This window comes from Xiphophorus couchianus, chromosome 18, assembly GCF_001444195.1.
Source record: "Xiphophorus couchianus chromosome 18, X_couchianus-1.0, whole genome shotgun sequence".
In the NCBI taxonomy this organism is placed as follows: Eukaryota; Metazoa; Chordata; class Actinopteri; order Cyprinodontiformes; family Poeciliidae; genus Xiphophorus; species Xiphophorus couchianus.
This window is the reverse complement of record NC_040245.1, coordinates 7568956-7590242: the sequence shown is the minus strand read 5'-3', so window position 1 is coordinate 7590242 and position 21287 is coordinate 7568956. Positions and strand designations below refer to the sequence as shown.

The 21287-nt window shown below is 36.4% G+C and overlaps 1 protein-coding gene and 1 long non-coding RNA gene across 7 annotated transcripts; one reads left to right on the top strand and one right to left on the bottom strand.

The window, feature by feature from the left end:
- Window positions 1-207: 207 nt before the first annotated feature.
- On the bottom strand, window positions 208-8579 carry LOC114133323 (arfaptin-2-like). 6 transcript variants are annotated; one of them, XM_027999131.1, is made up of 10 exons: window positions 8174-8579; window positions 7949-8057; window positions 6430-6538; window positions 5968-6030; window positions 5350-5436; window positions 5109-5209; window positions 4142-4363; window positions 3912-4069; window positions 3636-3810; window positions 208-1474 (listed from the first exon to the last, which is right to left on the bottom strand). In XM_027999131.1, the coding sequence occupies exons 2-10, from the start codon at window positions 8045-8047 to the stop codon at window positions 1319-1321; spliced, it is 1170 nt and encodes a 389-aa protein (XP_027854932.1). In that variant the 5' UTR covers window positions 8048-8057; window positions 8174-8579; the 3' UTR covers window positions 208-1318. The 6 variants fall into 6 exon arrangements, with proteins under 6 accessions (XP_027854932.1, XP_027854931.1, XP_027854929.1 ...); XM_027999130.1 differs by having other exon boundaries at window positions 8220-8579; XM_027999128.1 differs by having other exon boundaries at window positions 8246-8578.
- Window positions 2004-20575, top strand: LOC114133324 (uncharacterized). Its single transcript, XR_003593161.1, has 3 exons — window positions 2004-2015; window positions 18174-18181; window positions 20481-20575. It is a non-coding gene; the product is annotated as an uncharacterized LOC114133324 (long non-coding RNA).
- The last annotated feature ends 712 nt before the right edge of the window (window positions 20576-21287 follow it).

Genomic DNA, 21287 nt, shown 5'->3' with positions numbered 1-21287 from the left:
CCCATGGTTCTGCAGAAATTCAACAACAGATGAGAAACAAAGTCATTCATCACTCTGAAACTATGAATTTGGGACTCCAGTGAACAGCAGCGAGAGTTATTACCCACAAGTGAAAATACATTTGTTTCATATGAAAACATAATGCATAGTAAGCTTTAGTTCTGAACAAATCTGAATGCAACAATAATAGATAGCCACAAAGTCCAATGAAACTTATAACATCCAGCACTTTATTGGAAATGCAGACAGAGGAAAAATACAACCAGCCAACTACAGCCTTAGAGAAACCTCAGTATTACACTTATGTTACAAACAAGTGAATAAATAAAATATGAAAAAAGGTACGTTCTACATTCTGTCTTGGAAGGGACACTGACCTTTGTTTATAAACTAAAGTGCATTTGTTATTAGGGGTTTGCTGTTTGTGTTCTATGGGTTGAGACTTTAAGAATAAGTTCTTTTAAGAATACTGTTCATAGCTTTACAGTCACCTGCTATTATACCGGTCAAAAATTAACTTGGCTGACAATGATTATTGATCCTATTTAGTCTATGCAACTGAGATATATGCATTTACTGACAAAGGATCAAACAAATGCACTGATGTGGAATATGACAAAACACACTAGGGTAAAGAAAGTTTGTTTTCAAAAAAAAAAGAAAGAAAGAAATCATAAGCCTGTAGTGTCGCTGCGCTCATTACAACATAGCGTATCTGGGATAATCCAAAAATTAGAAGACCAAAGTGATAATGACTGTTTATCAGAGTAAAGAAAAAAGTAATTTCATTCCAAATATTAGTTCATTGTACAATGACCCTTCTGGAAGGTATTTCACAAAGTGACAGGAGAAACACGATAGGTTCATTTGAAGAACATGATTCAGAAAATAAATACCATTTAAGATGATATGTCATAACGTTATGTACACCATCTCAGGGATGTGATGTGCTGCTCCAACTTATGGACTTCCTCAAATGTAATATACACCAACATGTTTCATGTATCTTTAGGTAAAAATTAAAAATAATGTGCAAAACTGCCCAAGGGAACCTCCATACTAAACTACAATCTTGAACATAAATAAGTGACATGTCTGTAAATGATTGTGCCAACTATAAGAATAGCAAAATAAGAAGTTTGTAATGTAACAAAAAGAAAATAATATTTTCATCTATGTCATAAATGATACTAAAAAAACATTACAAAAAGGTTTTTAATCTGGGTCCTACAGATTAATCATTTAATATTTATTCTTCGAACCACTCATCTGTTGCGTCACTGAAAATGTCAAGAAGCAGATGAACTTTGTGTGTCCATTACTGCTCCTCCAGCCAGGAAGGCTTGTCTGACCCTGGAGGCTTTAACTTCACATTGAACTGTATAAGAGTTTGTTCCAACTGCTGCTGGTTGCCAGCAAAGTAAGCTGAGATTGCATTATGGAAGAGAAGCAGCTGCTTGTGCATCACCTTCACCTAGGAAAAAAAAGAGAGAGAAGGAACGTTAAGTTATTGCAAACGAAATGGGAAAAGGAATATTTAAAAATTCACAGAGAGAAACAGTCCTGTAAACTTTTTCATGTTATGTTCCATGAGAAGCACAAACTTTAGTGTATTTTAGTGCAATTTTATGACAGTCCAGTGCAAAATAGTGCAAAAAGTGAAGTCAAAGTCATAAGATTTTTTTTTTTTTTTTAACCACACACACATAAAAAACAAAACAACCTTAAAAGTGTGATTTGGATATGCACTAGTTTCACTGTCATCTGAGCTTAACACAGTCTTGATATATTTGCAATTGTGCCTTATTTTTTCCATTTTGTTGTTGGGAGTTGGAACAGTGCTCCGTGTTATGTTCATAGATTGGAATATTATTTTATCCCTGACCTGTCTGATGTGTTCTTTGGTTTTTATGGTGTTTGTTCACTAACGTCTGACAAACTAATAAGGTCATTGTGTTATCCAGTCCTCTGTAATTCAGGGGAATGAATTTATAGTGGGACTAAATCACACATTGGTGGTCAGACTCCACGTAATAATTAGATGACTTCTGAAAACAATGGTTGTGTTGGATTTTACAAGGCAGAGAAAAGGGGGGTAAACAGAGTTTCTGAATGTTCCACCAAGTAAAATGTAAGACTTTTTAAAGAACATTAGGAAAAAAAAATTAAGACCCATATCACAACAAATGTACAAAAGAAATGCTTTCTTTTCAGGGGACTAAAAGTGTGGAATTTCTGGAGTCTGTGGCTCTTGGCATGGGCTTTATGCTTCTCATGCGGCATATGGCTCTCTACAGCCTTAACCCCTGTAGTGCCAAGCTTTCCTTAAAACACAAATCACAGTGATACAGCTCTCTCCATTCTTCACATAATTATTTGTTTTAACTGTTTACTCAGTTTGGTCATTATGTTGCGTCTCTCGTGTCTTTGTTTTTTTTTTGTTGTTTTTTTTACCTCCCAAGCGTTTTGTCTTACACTAGACTGCTTTTTTAATACTCAGCATTAACACAACCAACTAATTTCCAAGTGACATTTGAAAGCAGCACCTTATTCTTCTCCTTGGTTTGAAGCTACATGCAAGTTTCGGCTTAAACACCACATCAAGCATCGGTGATGTCAGAGTTTGGGTGTGGTCACATTTGTGCCCCTGTGTATGTGTAACCACATCCAACAGTGATGTCATTGCATAATCTCTGAAGCATGGTGAGCTTGTAATGACTTGCATAAAAATGATCAAATTCCTTTACAAACACTTTTTTAAGAATTGAAAATGGAATGTTTTCAAGGTGGAGTAAAGGCTTTGTTCAAATGTAAATAATAATCAATAGTGTGTATATTTGGAAACTGGTGTGGCCCAACTAAGTGTTGAGACAGTCAATGCATTTATTGGACAAAATGATAAAGAAAAACTGCACAATTTGTTAATTTCCTAGGATTTATCGCAACGTATAATTACTAGGATTTTAATGCATTCATTTTGATATATTAGATAGACTTTAATGTGTTAAAAAAAATGTATTTCAATCAATTGCGTTTATTTTATTTATTATTTTTAGAAATAAATATTCCGTCTGGAACAGTTTTTCTTGGCATTCATTCATGCTACAAAAAACAAAATGAATGGACGTTAGAAAATACTATTGTGTGCAAGTTGTACAAAAAGAAGTTAGCCTATTTAAGACAAAGCTATTCAAGCCTAAAGTACAATTTCAATGTAAAACATTTTGAAACGGCACAGATGTTCGCAATGCTATCATCGGCGTCCACATTTCTAATGAAGTATTTTTCAAAGAAGCTACATGAATGATCAGGGGTTCCTGAAACACTTGAAAGCTAAACATGCCCAACAGCACTTTGCACCAATCGGATGTTTGAATAACCAAAATAAATTAAAAACGATAAACATTTTCATTGTTGAGCTCATGTCTCTTTAGCCAATAATTTACAGTCAAAAAGGGTTTTTGAAACTAAAATGTTGCTTATTTTGTCGATGCATAGTTTTCAATTAAAATTTGACTAATTACAGACCTTGCAATCAACTCATTTAAAGATTTTATTTGAGTCCCATCACTAGTAATAACTGGAGTTTATGATAGAAAAAAAAAGAGGACGATGCATAAATCTGCAACGCAAACCTTATTTTCTTCCAGAAATTTAAGTTTGATGGACACATCACTACGAAGCCGTTCGTATTTCTCTCTGTGGGTGTGGTATTCCTGCTGAGCCATCTCAATGCGAACCATAGCGGCTGCATCCCTTGGACCCAAGCTTAGCTCCTCCAGATCAGAGCGATAGGCATCAAATTCAAGTCTGCACACATGACAGAAAGAACAGAAACAGTTAAAACTTTATCCATGCAAATACTTGATTTATGTTACTAATCTCTCAAGTAAAGTGTCAACATTTTATACCTTGCATTTTCATAATGTCTGATTGTCATCAGAGTATCCTCCATGGTTTTATTGACCAGGGTGTTTATGCTGGACACAAAGAAGTTGATGGCACCCAGCAAAGCCTCACCATTCTTGCACAGCAGCTTTTGTGTTTCTGCATTATACCCAAATTCATCCTGCAGGAAAACACAGGAGTTTTAATTGCCTGTTTGACACCATCCAACGTGGACATTGAGTCATCGGTGCACCTGTAACTCAGGGGACTTCTGACTCAGGTCTGTGAACGTGTCCCCGAGAGCCTGCTGCGTTTGCACCATGCTTTGGAAATGAGTGATGAGCGCAGTCGCTAGTCTTAGGATGTTTTCATATTTGCTCTTGGTGTCCCTCAAAACGTCAATCTGGGCTTCCAATTCCAAGTCTACCGTTCGAGAGCCTCTGCCGAACTTCTCCGAGAACATCTGCTTTGTACACTGAAAACACCACAAAGATAATATAGGTTTATTCTTAACAACTTGACCAGTTTCCATTACTTTCACTTCAGTAAGTCACTACAAAAAGGGAAACTCATACAGATTCATTGTAAAGAGCATAAATAAATTGTAGTTGTGACTGGAGTCAGTGACTCATGGGCCACCACTGGCACCATACCACCATAGTCCTTGGGCTAAGCCACTCGTAAGTCAGGGACAACATCCAACGTCTCTTACAAGAAAAAGGAAAAGAGAAATCCAAAGTCCTCTTCGCATATAAAACTAACGTTTGCTTTCAATTTAGAAATCAAGGCCCCGGAGTTTGGATGAAGAGTGGAGCGATACTAAATCAAGGTTTGTTGAGGCCTAGTTTGAGGTTTTCCATAGTCAGACCTATGTGGAGCCATGTCAATTGCTGGCATTGGTCCACAATGTGTTATCAAGTCCAAAGTCAGCCTAGTCCAGGGATTTTAGAGTACTTCATGCTTCCTTCCATGGATTATTCATCTGTCATGAGGAAGATGAGAGATAGCAGAACCAAACAATGCAGATGAGCTGAAGGCTGATATTTATCCATACTGGGTTTACTACATACCTCATCAGAACCATGACATGCTGCACTGATAGAATGCAAAAGGAGCCCTGACCATGTACTGAGTGCATATACTGTGCAATACATAGACATACAGTTTAGCATGGCAAATGTTTTCTACAGTTTATACATGTAGCACACAACTGGCATTACCTTGTACGTATTAATGCCCCATTTCTTTACACTGTCCAGTTTCTCCACTGCCACACCACGAGAAACTTCTTCAGTTGAATTAGTGTTATGATTCAGTGACCCTTAGATGAAAAAAAGAGAAAGAATTGAGTATACTTTGGGACATTGTATTTATTTTTTTTATTTGCAGGGTTGTGGTATATTTGATGGATCATGACAATAAGCGAGGATAAGATAGAGATAGTGAGGAGCTGGGTGATACCTGGATGTTGGTTTGTGTGATGAGCCAGTCGACTGGCTGAAGCATTATTATTAGGCAGGTTAACACCCCTGGATTTCATGCGAATGTCTGAAATGAGCATGGTGGTGATGAAAAGCAGGAATGAGAAAAGGTCACAGATAACGAGGAAGCGTATGCATAGGAACTTGACAATGAAATATCAAGCTGAAGGAACATATAGAAACTGAGTTATGTGATGACGGTGTTACAGTGCGTTTGAAGACATATAGTCCACGATGCAGGTTTCTCATGCAAAATAAAAGTCACTAAAAGAAAATTAGAAAATGCACGATTTTAGGGTCACAATGAAAGTGCAGCGTAACAACAAAACAGTCATTCAAAGCTCATTTTACAGCCCACAGGAGTAAACTGGACATGGAGTCAACATTTTAAGAGACAAAACTGTAATATCACGTTGGTACAGCCCTAATTCTGAAAGTTGCAATACAGTTGTGTTTACCAATGCTGTGAGTCCATAGATACGAGCAAAGTAGCATACAATCTTTTAGTCAAGCAATACAAAAACTCTTAAAGAATGTCATAAATCCCAACATATAAAAGGTTAAATTAAGAAAAGTTGTCATTAGAACACACAGCCACCTAGTCCTGGTGCAGGGGCCCATCCTCTGTCCAGATACTCAGGGTTGTAGCGAACTCCAGGCCCTAAGGAATATGATGTTTGGAACATGAACCAGCAGCCTAGAGGTCACGAGTTCCTTAGAGGCACAATAATATAGGAGGAGGAAGCGTTCTAGCTCTGCTATGGTTTCCTCAAGGTGCATAACATTAGTGAGCTGCTTGGAGTTCCTTTAAGACATTCAACAACACTGACAGATCTCTGGCTAAGCTCAGAGCAGCCTGCTTCTGACAAAAGAGTGAAAACAGACAGTGGATGGAACAGTGTGCTACTTCAAATCATGTCTGCCTCGGAACAGTACATAGAGTCATTTTTTTAACAATGAGATATGAAATGGCAACTAATATCGTCAAATATGAGCTTCTAAAGGAAACAAAAGTCATCAAAATGAATAAAAAACAACGTGTTTGATCTCCTGATAATACCTTTGATGGAGCTTGTTGGAATGATGCCCCCAGCCGGTCCTCCATAGCCTCCTGAGACGATACTGGTTTCATTCAGGTTGGGTCCAGACACCATCACCTGCTGCAGATCCTGAGAGATTTACATCCAAAAAAATGTCCACATATAGGGTTGACAGGGCAAAACACAAACAAACCAAAAATGAAAAATAATCCCATCTTTTCATAATTTTATAAACCAAGTTGTATGCTTGTAGTAAACAATGAAAAAAAAAAAAGAGCCACTTGTTTGTATTAATATGGCAGTGAACTAATGATGGTCTTGAAAGTCATAAAAAGAAAATGCATATGATCCTCCATACATTGCTGGCTTCACTAAGCGGGACAATGAGGTACCTTTTTGAGACACCTTCAACAAAATCAAGTGTTATTTCAATAAAGTATAAGTCAGAAGCAAGCAATTTTCTCATGCCTACTTTAGATTCTGTTTGACTAAAACTAAAGAGGAAAGATGAGTGTACTATTTATTTTCTTACTTAAATCACTATGTGCATATTGAAATGCTGCTTCACGAATAGTAAACTAAACTTGTATGATCTAAGCAGACCTAATCTGAGTCACAATGACAGATACCTTTCTGCTGAAGGGTGACAGAATCATGTTGTGTTTAGCCAATCCTAAGGTTTACACACCCGTTAAAATCACAATTGTTCTAGACATAAAAACAAAGAAGGGAGACCAGGATAAGTCATGGTAAAACCTCAATAACTCGGCTACACAAAAAAGGAAACGAAAAGTCTGTTTGGCCCACTCTTGGGTGCAGCATAATGCACCAGGGGTTCCTTCTGTTAACATTTTGTCAAAGTGGATGAAATCATCAACAACTGAAACCCAATATTTTCATGTGGCTGCCAGAGCCCGGAAGATGATGAGGTATTTCATTAACGTGATTTTTCAGCATCACGTTAAATCCAAATGAACAAAATAATTGCTTTGACAGACAAAAAATGAAGTTCTGGCATAGCTAAATCGGAGTATATTACTTCTGGAAATTAGTTGTGGCAACTACATTCATAGTCAAGATGTCCCATGCAGATAGCTTCCAACTGTAGAATGAATGCAAAAGTTAAATTAAACATGTCTGAACAAAGTCTTAGTTTAAAGGTGTTATGCAACCATGTTAATGTAGCTTTTTTTATTTCTTGCCCAAGAGGTTTCAATTTGGCTGTTTTATTACATTATATATAAATAGAAAGGGATGGATATGATCATCATCAATTACTGAAGCACAAAAAATACTCTTTGGTGCCATCTTGGACAAACAAATCATACGTATTCTACGCCCAAGTTCTTAACCAGCTGCTATTCTTAAATGTGTCTTATTAATACTTTCAATAGCTGCAGGCTTTTGCATGGTTAAGCTAACATTTGGCCTAATCAGTGTAAGACCTAAACACACAGCCAGGTAATATGTAAGAAAACAAAAACACCTCAGTGGCATCATGCATTAAAATATTAGGAGGTGGAATCAAAGTTGACTCACCTGCTCCAGGCTATCATCTTCAGTCAGAGTCCCTGTATCCCCATTGCTATTAATGGGGATCTCCATGGTAGCAGCCTTGCTCATGATATTGTCTGCCATGATGAAATCTCTGCAAGAAACCAACACAGGATGATAAATTGTTTATACCTTGGCAAAAGCTAATCCCAAAAGCTCTTTAAATCCATACGAAATCAAACCCAGCAGCTAGATAACTCAGATGCTAACGTGTGTGACAAGGAGCAGCGGTGCTGATGTGGCTGCCTGCTGCTACCTGACGAGCTAGCTTCCAATCCTCACCGCTGTGTGTTGAAAGGCAAATCCAGTCTTTCGAAAAAGAAACAAGTTGTGGTTAAACTGGGAGAAAATGTAAATGTAGAATTAATTCAACAGAAAAGCGCCATTGTTTTTAACTTAATATCCCCGAGAGCATACATTGTTAATCCTAAATTGTTCCCATGATTTTCTGTCTGCACCCAGAGAAAATCCCTGCATCTATAGCCAGCTAACGGCTTTAATAAAGTCCCTTCGAAATAATAGCTTCCGTTATATTTATTTGATCACGCACCTCGTTTAAAACACGTACATGAAAAAAATATGGAGTAAAACCCTATGTTACTCTTTCAAGAGTGTCGGGAGTTGCAAAATAAGAGGGAGGGATCAGTAAAGTTAACCAGATGCCCTTATTGTGAAATGTAATACCCTTAACATATCATCACCTCCACCCACAGCTCCATCTTCCACGTAGTACTGTTGACGTAGCCATAGACCTTTTGCATCAGTTGCAGTTTTATGACAGTCCGCTAGATGTCATTCTAAGTTCGTGTTTATTTTCATGATAAGGCACATTTTCTTGGCTGCCTGTTGACTTGTAAATTAGATTTTATGAAATTTTTGTTAAACCCTCTTGAATTAAGCTTTAAGATGAATTTACCACCGTTTTCTGATGACAACATCCCAATAAATTAAAATGTGCAGACAATCATTTATTTTGGAATGTTAACAGTCTGAGAGGCTTGGTAGTAAACTGACCACATTTGTAGATATTTGCCCAATTTATTTTAATCAGGGATGCATGGGAGTTGCACATGGTTTCCAAATGGGGAGGTTTTTCTGTAATTACTCAAGCTCTGAACAGAGAACCTTTCCTAATGCAGATGAAGGCACAAACACAAACACACAACAATACGCTGATAGTTTCACTATGGTTGATCTTCCTTAATATACTCTTTTCCTTAACAACTATTTCCCATTTCCTGATCCCCTCTCAAAAATCTAAAATTGCTTGTTGAGAGCAAATATTTCAGAAAAAAAACAATGCAATTGTCAAATTAGAGAGCGAAATAAGCCAAATAAAAGAAGACTGGGTATTATTGTTTTAGCTCTAATCAACAAATAAACATGTCAACAGATTTGCAGATTTATGTAAATCTGTTATGCTGCTGCCTCTGATTTTAGCATTCTAATGACAGTTGTTGCCTTTTACTGTTGAAATTATTGCAGTGTCTCATCAAATTCAACCATGTAAACAGAAGAGTGAAAAGCCTGAGGATAGACCTCGGGCAAGTATAATTCCAACATCATCAATTGATTTTAACTTCTAGTTATTGGCCCTGTTTGTTTTGATCAGTTTGTTTCAGCTCTAATCAAGATCTTTCTGACAGCTCAGCAGTCTTTTTGCATAGTGAAAGACTGTTAGACTGTTCAGCCAGGGAGAAAAGAAAATTAGATCCACATCATATTAGGCATTAACAGCTGTTTAGATATATGTTATGAACTAAAAATAGGACTATTTGAATTGAAAGAATAGATTTAATTTCAAAATCAAAATTCAGATCTTCAATAGTTCATTTAGTGTATAAACATAGGAAAATGCACCTTTCAGTAAAAAGGAATTTTAATAGATTTTTAATCAGCCCTCCTGAAAATAGCTTCCTCTGATTCAGCAGTTTAGGGTCAGTGGATTCAAGGTTTTGTACCAACTCTGTAAATGCCACTAGAAGAGACATTTTCTTGGTCATCGACCTTCACCTCAGATTCCAACATGGCTGCCATGTGTTTAAAGGGGTGCCATTATGTGTTTTCCAAGCACATAATTACTTGATTGTGCTATAAAATGGCACTATGTTCCTGGAAGGAAAGACATAATGCCACTCACTCCTTTAAAAGAAATTTGACTTTGTGGTTTGACGCCTTGAAATTTGCCTTGTTTCTTTGTTTCTGTGGTGAAAGCTCAGCTGGAGACTGTAGCTTCAAGGAGGAGTAAATAGGTGGTGCTTTGTACTAGCAGGTGTTAGGCCACCTAGAATGGTTGCCACTGTAGATTCAAGGATTCTTTAAAACCTCTATGAAAGAATCAAACCAACACTCCAGGTATGTTTTTTGGAACAACACAACATCATGTACATCTAAAAAAAGTTGACTTCACATAATACTTTTTCTTTAAAAGGAACAAACACACAGTTTATTTGCACTACTGACGGCTTGTATCACATTTCACATTTTTCTCTTATGCATATCACTGTAAAGCCACTGTAACTCAGTGTTTTGCACGTTCCTGTTAGTTTGTATTGGTAATAGTATTTCGTTTATCACTGACTACAGTGTTGCACAGGATGCTCTGGATCATGCAGCTGTAGAATTTGGTAAACATATTTACCAAATTCATGTTTGTCCTTCTTTTTAAGACTTTTTTTTTCCATTTCCACCTTAGCCCTCTGATGGGCTAAGGTGTGTTGTTTCTCACTCACTTACTGTTCAAAATCACATCCTTATCAACATTAAACTGAGAAAGGGTTTACTTTCACACTTCTTTGATCCACCTGAACTAAAAGTAAAATATTTGATAGGGTTAGATGAATGAATGAAGTCTGTGGAAGATTACATTTCTGTCTGCCATTTCTTGGTGTCATTTCAGTTTATTGTTCTGCTTGGTCACCAGGACTTTCGTCATTTAATTACACTGCAATATTCTGCCCAAAACCCTCTGGTCTTGACATTCATATGAATGTCACCACATATTCCTTGCAGCCCAGCCTTTTATTAGTGGAACAGCTAACTATTAAACTCTGAAAACTACTGCCCTTTATGGCTCGGTTCAGAGACAGAAAATGATCAATTCTGAAATGATATCTCCCATGTGATGTCAGGTATATGTGTCATATAAAAGGACATCAACCGTTATTCTTCCCTTGAGCAAGAGTTGCAACTTGCTCAAATGTGTAGTAATGATGCTGGGATTTAAAGCACACAAAAGAAAGCACATGCACACAACTTAATAATGTATGCTTTCTAAAAGTAATACATAACCTATTTTTTTCATTACTTACTGTGCCATTAATCAGTTAGGATTACCAAAATTATTTATATTTGTTAAATAGCAGAATAATTAAAGAAAGTATTGTTTAGAGATTTTTTAAATCACTTTCTTAAAATTCAGATGTGTTCTATGAATATTATGCCTGGTAATAATATTCCACAGCTCATAAGGGCCTTATGAGCTGCTGATGTTTGAATACACAAAGCACACCTACCTATATATTTTGCAGACAACTTTTTAAGCACACCAATTTCCTGTGTGACATCATGAAAAAAAAAGAACTCAACAAAGATATCAGTAAGAGAATTATGAACCTACATAATTCACAATTTCCAGATGCCTGAAGGTGCTATTTTTGTCTGTTCTTACAGTGATGTGAAAGAAGTAATTTTCCCCAATCAAAATCAAAAACAACATTACAGTTCCCAAATGCATTTAGAGACAAGGACCTTTATTTTTGGGAGACATTTTCTATGGTCTTGCCCAAATGATCTTTGTTATATCTGGAAAAATGAGGGTGACGTTTGCAAATAAGAGCTAAAGTATGAGTGGAAGCATTATGTTGTGTTTGCCTTTGGCCTCTAGATGGGATTGTGTGCTTCACAAAAAAGATGGAATCACGAGGAAAGATCATTATGTGGAAACATGTCTTGCAACACCTCAAGACATCATTGAGGAAGTTAATGCTTTGGCACACATGTCTTCCAAAAAGACAACGACCTTAAGCATACCATCCTTTTAGGTAATGAGTGACGGAGAGACAGCATTGTTTTGGAGGGGCCACCACAAACCTCTGTTATCAGCTGCTTTCAAAAGTTGGGGGTTGAGCTGAAAAGCTGTTCAAACATACTGTTTGAGAAGTTTGTAGAAGCTCGTTTGACTTAAAACATAAAGCTTAAAGATGAAGCGAATCATCCGTTCTCCATGCTAAGTTTGTGATGTATGAGGTTACCGAAGAGTCAGTGAGTTGAATTCATGAATTCCATTTAATATACCAAAATACAGCTGGTCCATTCTGACATGCTACCTTTAAGAGCTAACAGTCAAAAGGCAACAAGCAACAGTTGGTAACTTCTTTTGTTAGCCTCTGTCTAAGCTACGCCCCATAGAGGGAGTTCCCTAGTGTGTCATTTCTTCTAAGCAGAGCTCCCCTTTGCATGTCGTTTCCTGTAGGTTTAGCTTAGCAACTAGCTATAAGAGATAAAAGGAAAACACAGAATTTATTTATTCTCAACAAAGGGCAGTTCTACAAATGAAATGTCTGTAAACTTTTGACTTTGAGGAAAATCGTTATTCAGTCACTTAGCAATAAAAATCAGCTTCTTCATTCTACCTGACATTAAAGAGGAAAGACTTATTCTGAATTTAATGCCAGGCAATGTGGTTCAATCTGCAAATTCCTGCAAACAGATTGGGAGAAATAAGAGAGAGAAATATTATTTTTATTATATGCCTTGAGATACAATAAATTGTTAGTTTATTGCTGCACAAGCCAGTTCTGGAAGTTCTGAAAGTTTGCAAGCAATGATTCTCGCTCTGATCATGGATTATTCTGAAAGGTGAAAATACCTTTAAATACTTTAGATTTTTCTTCATCCTCACCTTAAAAGAACATCCATCAAAAATTTGCTGGAATGACATGAACATAAATCATAGAACTAAACTATTCACAAGGCTAGATGTCAATAGGGTGTGTGAACTTTTTTTTTTTTATCAGAGTTTAGAATGCATATCATTAAAGTATCATCCGTAGATTTAATAGCATTAACATATCTTTTAGAATAGGAATCTTTTATCTCCACAAATGTTCTGTTTTGGAGATTTTGAAAACAATAAAAGCAGCTATTCCACTCATCAGAGCAGAAAGAAAGGAAAACATGTGCTACAGTTTTAAATAAACGTACACAAGGCTGCAAGTTGGAGAAGTTACAATTAAAGATAATTAAGACAGAATTTAATTACAAATTCTCTCACAATTAAGCATGCTAAAGTGTTACCCATCACAGATGTAACTTTATAACAGCTGGATATTTCAACAAGGGATTATTTGGGGTTGTGTAGTAAACCTTTATTTTCACCCTTGGCTAGAAGCATTCATTTCTCACACAGGAGAATGTAAATTTAGTGTTGCCTATAAATTTAGAGCAAGTCCAAATTAAACTTTAAAGAGCTCAGGAGAAATCTCCGCTGAGACCACACTGCTTGTCACAAATGCAGAATATAAAATCAGGGGGCAGGATGGGGGAAGCGTGAGACCTAGGTTGCAGTCTCCCCCTCCCTGTGTCTTTTTAGAAAACAGTTCATCTTGTTTTTCAGTGATCATTAAGCATGCTTCCAGATGTGGGGAGTGAACCTCATCTTCTCACAGTCGTCTGTTCTCTGTAGCCGAAAACAAGGCTCTGGAAATGGAGAGTGAAGCAAAAAAGAAAACAATTGAAAGCAATGCGGCTTGCATAAAGACTCCAGTAGAATTAACAGTGTTTCACAATTTTCACATGAGAGCATATGGAAGTGATTTTTTTATAGTGTCTTTTAGATACCATTTAAAAACAGTCAATCAAGCCCTTTTCCAACTGGCAGTTCAATCACCAAAGAGAGTAATTCATCATTATCTTGGATCTTTGAGTGCTGGGACTTTCACCAACTTTTTAAAGAACCAGCACACCAACAACAGCACATTTGCTAAATGCTTTAACTTCAATACAACTCAAGCAACATAAAATACAGAAAGCATTTTTCAAATAATGCGTTCATTCATTAAAGAAAGAAAACGAAAAAAAAACTACCCCAACAAACTGGTGGGAACAACTGCCATACAGCTCACAGTAACTGACAGTGAGTCTTTTACATTCTTGTTTTGCACAATTGTTTTAATTTAGTCACAGTGAAGGACTTTTGAGCGTGAATGGTCTCCTGGCCACGTCACACCATCTCATTCAAGGTTAAGCCTGGATTTTGACTGGGCCAATTCAAAACCTTCATTTTTTTCTTTGTTTGTTTAAACCACCCAATCGCTAGTATTCTTCAGATTATTATCCTGCTTCATAAACCAAGTGCATTTGCCACTTGGATTATCACAGTTATACAATCTCTGTGAGGAATTTCTATTCAAAAGGATAATTCAAGATGAAATAACAGCAAATCATCCAGATCATGAAGCAGCAAAAGCAGTCCCGGACCATTAAACTGCCACCACCATGTTTTACTATTAGTGGTATTCCTATTGTGCAATGGTTTGAAATATTGCTTTAACAAAGTTCAGTTTTTTTCTCATCAATCCGGAAATCTTGGAGAGCATCAAGATAAGGGTTAGCCAATGTCATGATAGGCCTTAGTGTTTCTCTGGCTGAAGCATGCAGAGCCTTAGACGTGGCTTTGGGTTGTTTTTTCACCTTCTGAATGAGTCAGACAAAGGCACTCTCAGAAACATTTCGGTAGGCCAGCATCCTAGAGGGTTCACCACTGTTCCTTTTTTTTCTCTCTATTTTGGATAATGACACTCACAGTGGTTTGCTGGAGTACCAAAGGTCTAGAAATGTCTTTGTAATGCTGTAGAGACAGATGGGGTAGATGTCATGACTTTGTTTTTATACTTTGTCAAACTTCTTCAAATCAGCACATTTGATTTTCTTTTTTTTTTTTTGTCTGAGTCTGACTGCATGCAGGTTCTGTTTGAATTAATTCTTGATTTTACAGGTCTGACAGTAATCTGCACAACTGAACACAGTTATTATTTGTTCATTAACATTGAACCAAGTCTGTTTGATAGTTGTTTTTTTTACCTTAACAAAATCATCATTTGAAAACAGTTTTTTATGTTTACCCTCATTATCTTTGTAAAATGAGAATATGTGCCTAATAACAAAGATGTGCTTAATATTAAATGCATTTGTGTGATTCTAAAACTTGTTTGACATTTCAGCATGACAAGAAAGTAAAAACTCTAAGAGGCAATACTTTTGCCTTTGTGCTGTTTAAAAAGCAAACATCAAAAGAATAAATAAATTGTCTTGACTGGCACATGTGCTTAGATGAATTATTACTGCCACAAAGAGACTTTGTTGAATTTTTGAAGGTGTTAATTTAGGAAAAAACACAGGAGCTGTCACAAGTATTTTTTTTCAATATTTATTTAGGCAAAGTCCCAAACAACTCAGGAAAATCATATCTTTGTGCTGTCAAATAAAAAGTCCATTGAATTATTTAGCAGGTCAGCTTGAACAGTTTTCACCCTAAATTTCACAAGAGATTGCTTTATGAGCCTACAATTTGGGAGCAGGCAAAATTAACTTCACTATATAGCGTGAGAGCAGTGGCCCCCGTGAAATAAAGGCCTTGCTGTTGCTCTGATGTTTCCACTTAAATTCACCTGCATAATAAGAGGGATGACTTGTCAGCAGCCACAAATAAACTGTGAGAGCAATTTCAGAATCGTAAATCCCCCTAGGGATTGCTGGCACTTTCAGTTAAGTGTTAAAGTCACCATTATTTGTTTTCGTGAATGCTACCTTTGGCACGCCCACAGACGCTGTGGTTAGGTCAAGCGCGGAAGCCAATGTCTCATTTTCTTTTCCTTCTTCTTCTCCTTTATATACTGTTTACTTACTTTCTCATGCAATGTTCTGATGCAAACTTCTAATTTTACAGTGCTTTTGGATGCATGTTCTTTTCCCAACATTGGAACAAAACCTCTGGCTTTATCACATTTAAATTAAAGAACAGGGGAGGTTGATGAATATTCTGTGTATGAATAATTGGCAATACATGCATGTTGGGTAATGGTTTGCATGATCCTAATTTTCCATTTTAAAACAAACATGTTTTAAAACTCACCCTTTAGATAAGCTTAGTTCTACGTTAACTCTTCCTAAAAAGGCTGGAGGTGTAAAATATATGACAGCAAACTCTCTTAGCAATAAAACATGAGGACAGTTTTCACACCTGGATCAATACACCATTAGCCAATAAAATCAATGTTTTACCCTATTATTTATTGTTTATTTAATTATTATTTTACCACAAAGTCTCAAGAGATAAACTGTCCTTCAAGGATGATATTAAAATTTCATAAAAAAATGACTTAAGTACAAGTGTAAAAAACTATTTACAAGAACACAGCAAAAATTAAGACTTTAACAATCCTTTTAAAAAGGATTAAATAATAACATACACTCTTTAGTTAAACAGCTTTTAAGAAAAAGGTGTTTGACTAAGCTAAATACTTTTTTTAAGAACAAATTTCTTCTTAAATTTGATCAAGAAGAAAATAATTAAGAATGAATCAAATTTTTTATTTATTAAAAGCACAAGTACCAGTTGCAGGAAAATGCAAAAGAGATCACTGTGATTGGCTGCATAGTGGTGCAGCTGTTGGGTTCAAAACGCCTTTCTCAACTGTGAGAAAAAAAAAGAAAAAAAGCCCATTAGACTTGGTGGTCTCTTTTAAGAAACCCTTAGAAGGGCGTTTGCGTGTGTGTGTGTGTGTGTATCATTATTTGTCCTGTGTGTCTGTGTGTTGGCTGGTAACCTATCCAGAGTGTATTTCATCTGTCGCCCAATAACCACTGGAGGACCGTCTCACCAGTAACTCTGAGGGATGTGTAAACTATGAATGAAAAGACTGATAATTGTGATGAACTGGATGACAGTTAGCCAGAAACAAGTGGTTGGTGGCAACATGTGCTGTGTTCCTTTTACTTTTAAAGTTCAAATCTGAATTTAGGAGCATCTTCAGACCAGATCTAACCATGATCCAATTACCAGTTTGAAACACAAAGGGATTTAACCATTGATGTATTTATTCACCAGACTAACTGATTATTTAAAAGTATTTAGCTTCCCTTCGCGCTTTTTATTTTTTGGTTTTCTGGTTTAAGCTTTGACCATCTCTGTGTTGTCTCTTCATATCCTAATCAGTTTGCTGTATTTATTATTGTTCAGTAGGTCTTGGCATATAAATGTAATTTGATTCCTTAATTCATGCTAGTGTTTGGTTCCTTGTGCATGTTGGATGTAGTTATTTGTTCAATATTTTTTCCCTTTATTTGACTCTCAGTTCAGCTCCTAATGTTAATCATTCAATTTTCCTCAGTGTACCTATGTGCCTTCTCTCCCAGCAGCACCCTGTTTCTAATCAACCACCTGCGTCTTGTTGGCAATCACACTTCACAGTATTTAAGCTTTTCTGTCTCTGCCATATTTTATGGATTTGTATACTTTCCCTGCCTGATCCACTGCTTACATATAAGCCCCTATGCCATTATTTTTTTTTCATATAAGTATATCATCTTTTAGTTCCTGTCTGTCTTTTGGGACCGGTGAAATAAGTTCACCAAGTTGTATAGTATGTGAAGCTGAATGGGAGAAACCATTGATTTTCATTTTAATATTATTCAAAACTTCTGTGGAAATCTGATTTTTGTAACGTTTTTCCAACTTCAATTTTGAAAGTTTCAATTTGCAAGAGTTGTAGTTCATGAATCGAAATGGTTTTCTTTCTGCTTTCTTTTTAAATAAAAATACGACACACTGAGAAAGTCTAACTCCACAACTATTTTAAACACTCTGTAAATATGATGGTACTTGAAAAAAGTACCATTTCCATAAGTGGTTTTTGTGAAACCACCGAGGTGGAGTCTAACTTTCAAGTACCATAACAAAGAGTTTTCCATAAAAGCCTGAGTCATGCTTAAAAGATTACTCACACACTGCACACTCCACTTTTACTGGCACCCCATAAAGATGTGTACAACATATAAGAAGTAATTCATGTTTTATTGCAGTTGCAAACTCGTTCCATGAAAAATTGCTACAATTCTCTAACAGTGAGATTTTTAACCTACTTTTACGGTCTTTCTCTCTGTGGTGGCAGTATAAACACTATTCCTCATCCAGTATTTCTCATCACAGTTCCAATTGTACTGAACTTTTTATTACATCTATGACTCTAGACGAGTGTAATGATAAATAGGACTTTAAGTTTAGCATTGTCATATTTGGTCTTGACTGTTGGGGTATTTGTTTTTCTTGTTACATTTTGTCTTCTGTGTCATCTCTAGTGTTTATAAAGTTGGTCTTGTATTTTTTATTAACAGATCCATTCTTGAATGATCTTGTCTACTTCCTGAGAAAACTAGTGTCCTCTGAAGCAAGGTCTTATGACAATGTGGTCAAGATAGGGCAAGTAATTTCCGACACCTGCTTAAGATCATTTACTGACTGTCGATCTAATTTCAGTTAAAGTCAAGAGAGCATAGAGTAATAAGAGATACAGTTGTTCACTTTGTGTCTGTGAAGTGGCTTCTATAAACATCTGAACAGAATTCTTCAACACTGAAGTGCTAGGAAAGCATTTCCGTCTAAACAATCTTAATCCAAGTCTGGAGCTCTGCTTTGCCACAAGCTGGTTGGGTCTGCAATTTCTGGAGTAACCGTAATTAAAGTTTGTAACTACTTCTATCTTAAAAGTCCAGCTGGATTACTGGCACCTCAAAGAGGACCATAGGCTGGACACAGAGCTGTAGAAGAGCCAACAATGTCTGTGTTAGATGTGACTGGAAAGGTCACAGTAAACACGCTCCAATACAGCACAATGTTCAGTCAGAGTTAGATTTCCTGCAAATGTGAACTCTCTCTACACACGCACACACAAACTTAAAAACTATGAGTAAAGCCAGTTATTAAAATTGTTTTTTAAGGTGTGCCAGTTGGCTTGTCATCTGTTAGATGCAAAAGACTGCTGATATAGCAATGATTCAGCTATGCCACACAAATTTAATGGAGGAGAAGTTAAAGGAACTAAAGTTTTTACCTTTCAAATGGTGAAAAAAAACATTGTTAAACTTTGGAAAAAAATGTTTTCCAAAGTACAAAACATCTGACATTGCTTAGACATCTGTATCATAATTTCTTTTTTGCATTGCTTCATTTTCCTATCACATAGGACACAATTTGTATGCTGTGAAAAATATTACAGTGACATGTAAAAGGAATACTCGCTAAATCACAGAACAAGTGAGAAAAGCGATGGTACCAGATGGCCTCTGATCTTTTTTACTCTGTCACCAACGCTTCAGACCCACAGAGGCCCATGAAACTGCCACTGTTTGACAGTCACATAGATAAAATAATGTTGCAAATCTGAACTATTGTAGTACTCTCTGTGGAAAATACCCCGATTCAGCTAATGGTCCAGCAGCAGAAAAAACTCTGCTCCTTTTTTTAAGGTTCCCACACATTACATCATAATGTAATGAGTGTCAGAGGATGATGAAAGTGATCCACAAATCTATTTGAAATAGAAATCTTTGGCCCACTAATACAGTCAAAAAAGATGAAAGTAGATTAGATATTTCTTGGGAATACAATGAGCAGATGCTTTGGAGTGGGATGGGATACTGTGTCCATTATACTTTCAATAAATGGTTATTTTTTCTGTATACCAGAAAGGGAAAGCATATTGCATCATATTTTTAATTTAATAGTATTTTGAAACTTTGGTTTGAAGCCTTACCCTTCTTACTTTCATGATTGCATTTTCACTGTGCATTTATCAGAAGGCAATATTTAAAATCTTAAATATTTTAGGATTTTAAATATTCCTAAAATATTTAAGGAACATTCTAGGAATATTTAGGATTTTTCCTAAATATGTAAAAAAAACATAGTATTGTAAAAGTTACATGAGCTTTAACAGTTGATCTAAAATGTTCAACACATTAATATTTCGTAATGCAGAATAATCACATTTCCTATTTTTTCTCTCTTTTTTTACGTAAAAGCCTCTTTCCCACGGAAAGATTACTTAGTTCAAAGTAGTGTGTGACAGTGTCTTGCACTTCACTCAACAACACAGAGTGTGTTAAGTCAGCGAGATGTGGGAGGAGGGTCATACTGGTGTACTGAGTAGAAAATTTCACTTTAAAAAACACAGCGGTGGACGCTTGGATGAAAACAAGGTAGCAGATAGCCCACTTATTGCAATGATGAATTATCCTTCCACTGAAGCACAATCAGTTTATTGTTATCATTTCTACATCATGTTTGAAACAGAATGACTTCTTCTAAACCTTCCTGAACATGAAAAAACTGAGACATTTGGTTTGAGCCAATAAAACCATTATAGTTTTAGTGGCTCAATTATAACTTTATTGCATTTTTATAGTGACTATAAAAATGCACTTTTTAAAAAAAAAATAGCATTTTCATAGATTTAAGAACCCTCTATGGCATGGTGTTGCCCACAGGCAACAAACCACATATCTATACCTCACGTTCCTCCTTTATTTTATTTTTTGGGGGGCGTGATTTAAAGTGATAAATCACAGTGCTAGAGTGTGATTAATCTCATCACATTTTTTAATAAGTTGACAGCACTAGTCACAATACATATTTCATGTATAGAGAGGTAAGTCGGGAGCTTTTTGCTTCTTCTCTGGTCTTTTTTCACCACAACAGAACGGAGCAATGCTTGCATTGCGTCAGGCAAGACCACAGTCCAAATATTTATCCCATTCTCCATCCTGCCATCATCACTGAACAGGACAACAAGATGCTTTAGCTCCTTTTCTGGACCCAGAGGCTCACACCCTACCCAGAAATAGCAATTTATATTTTTCTGGTTGGGAACCATCGCTTTAGAAGAGTGAATCCCTGTCAGTTCTCATTCTTCTGTAAACTGTTCCAGTGCACGCTAAAGGCAGTGGCTTGAAAATCCTAACAGTACCAAATCACTGGCAAACAGAAAACATAAAAGCCGAACATTCCCTTACCAGCTATCCTTCAATGAACATGAAAAACAGGACTGGTGAGAAAGGGAAGCCCTTCGCTTTGTTCAGTCTCCAGCTCCTTGTTTCCTTTCCTGTCAGAATTATTTCAAAGACATGTTCAGAAACCTTCTTCAGTTCCATAAAAAATAAAATATTACAAACTCTGATTCTAAGTTCTTAGAATCTGCTCAGCAAGTCCCTGAAGGTGAAGACCTGGTTGGATGTTTCACAGCCGAAAAAGCTGCAGAGCACCTTA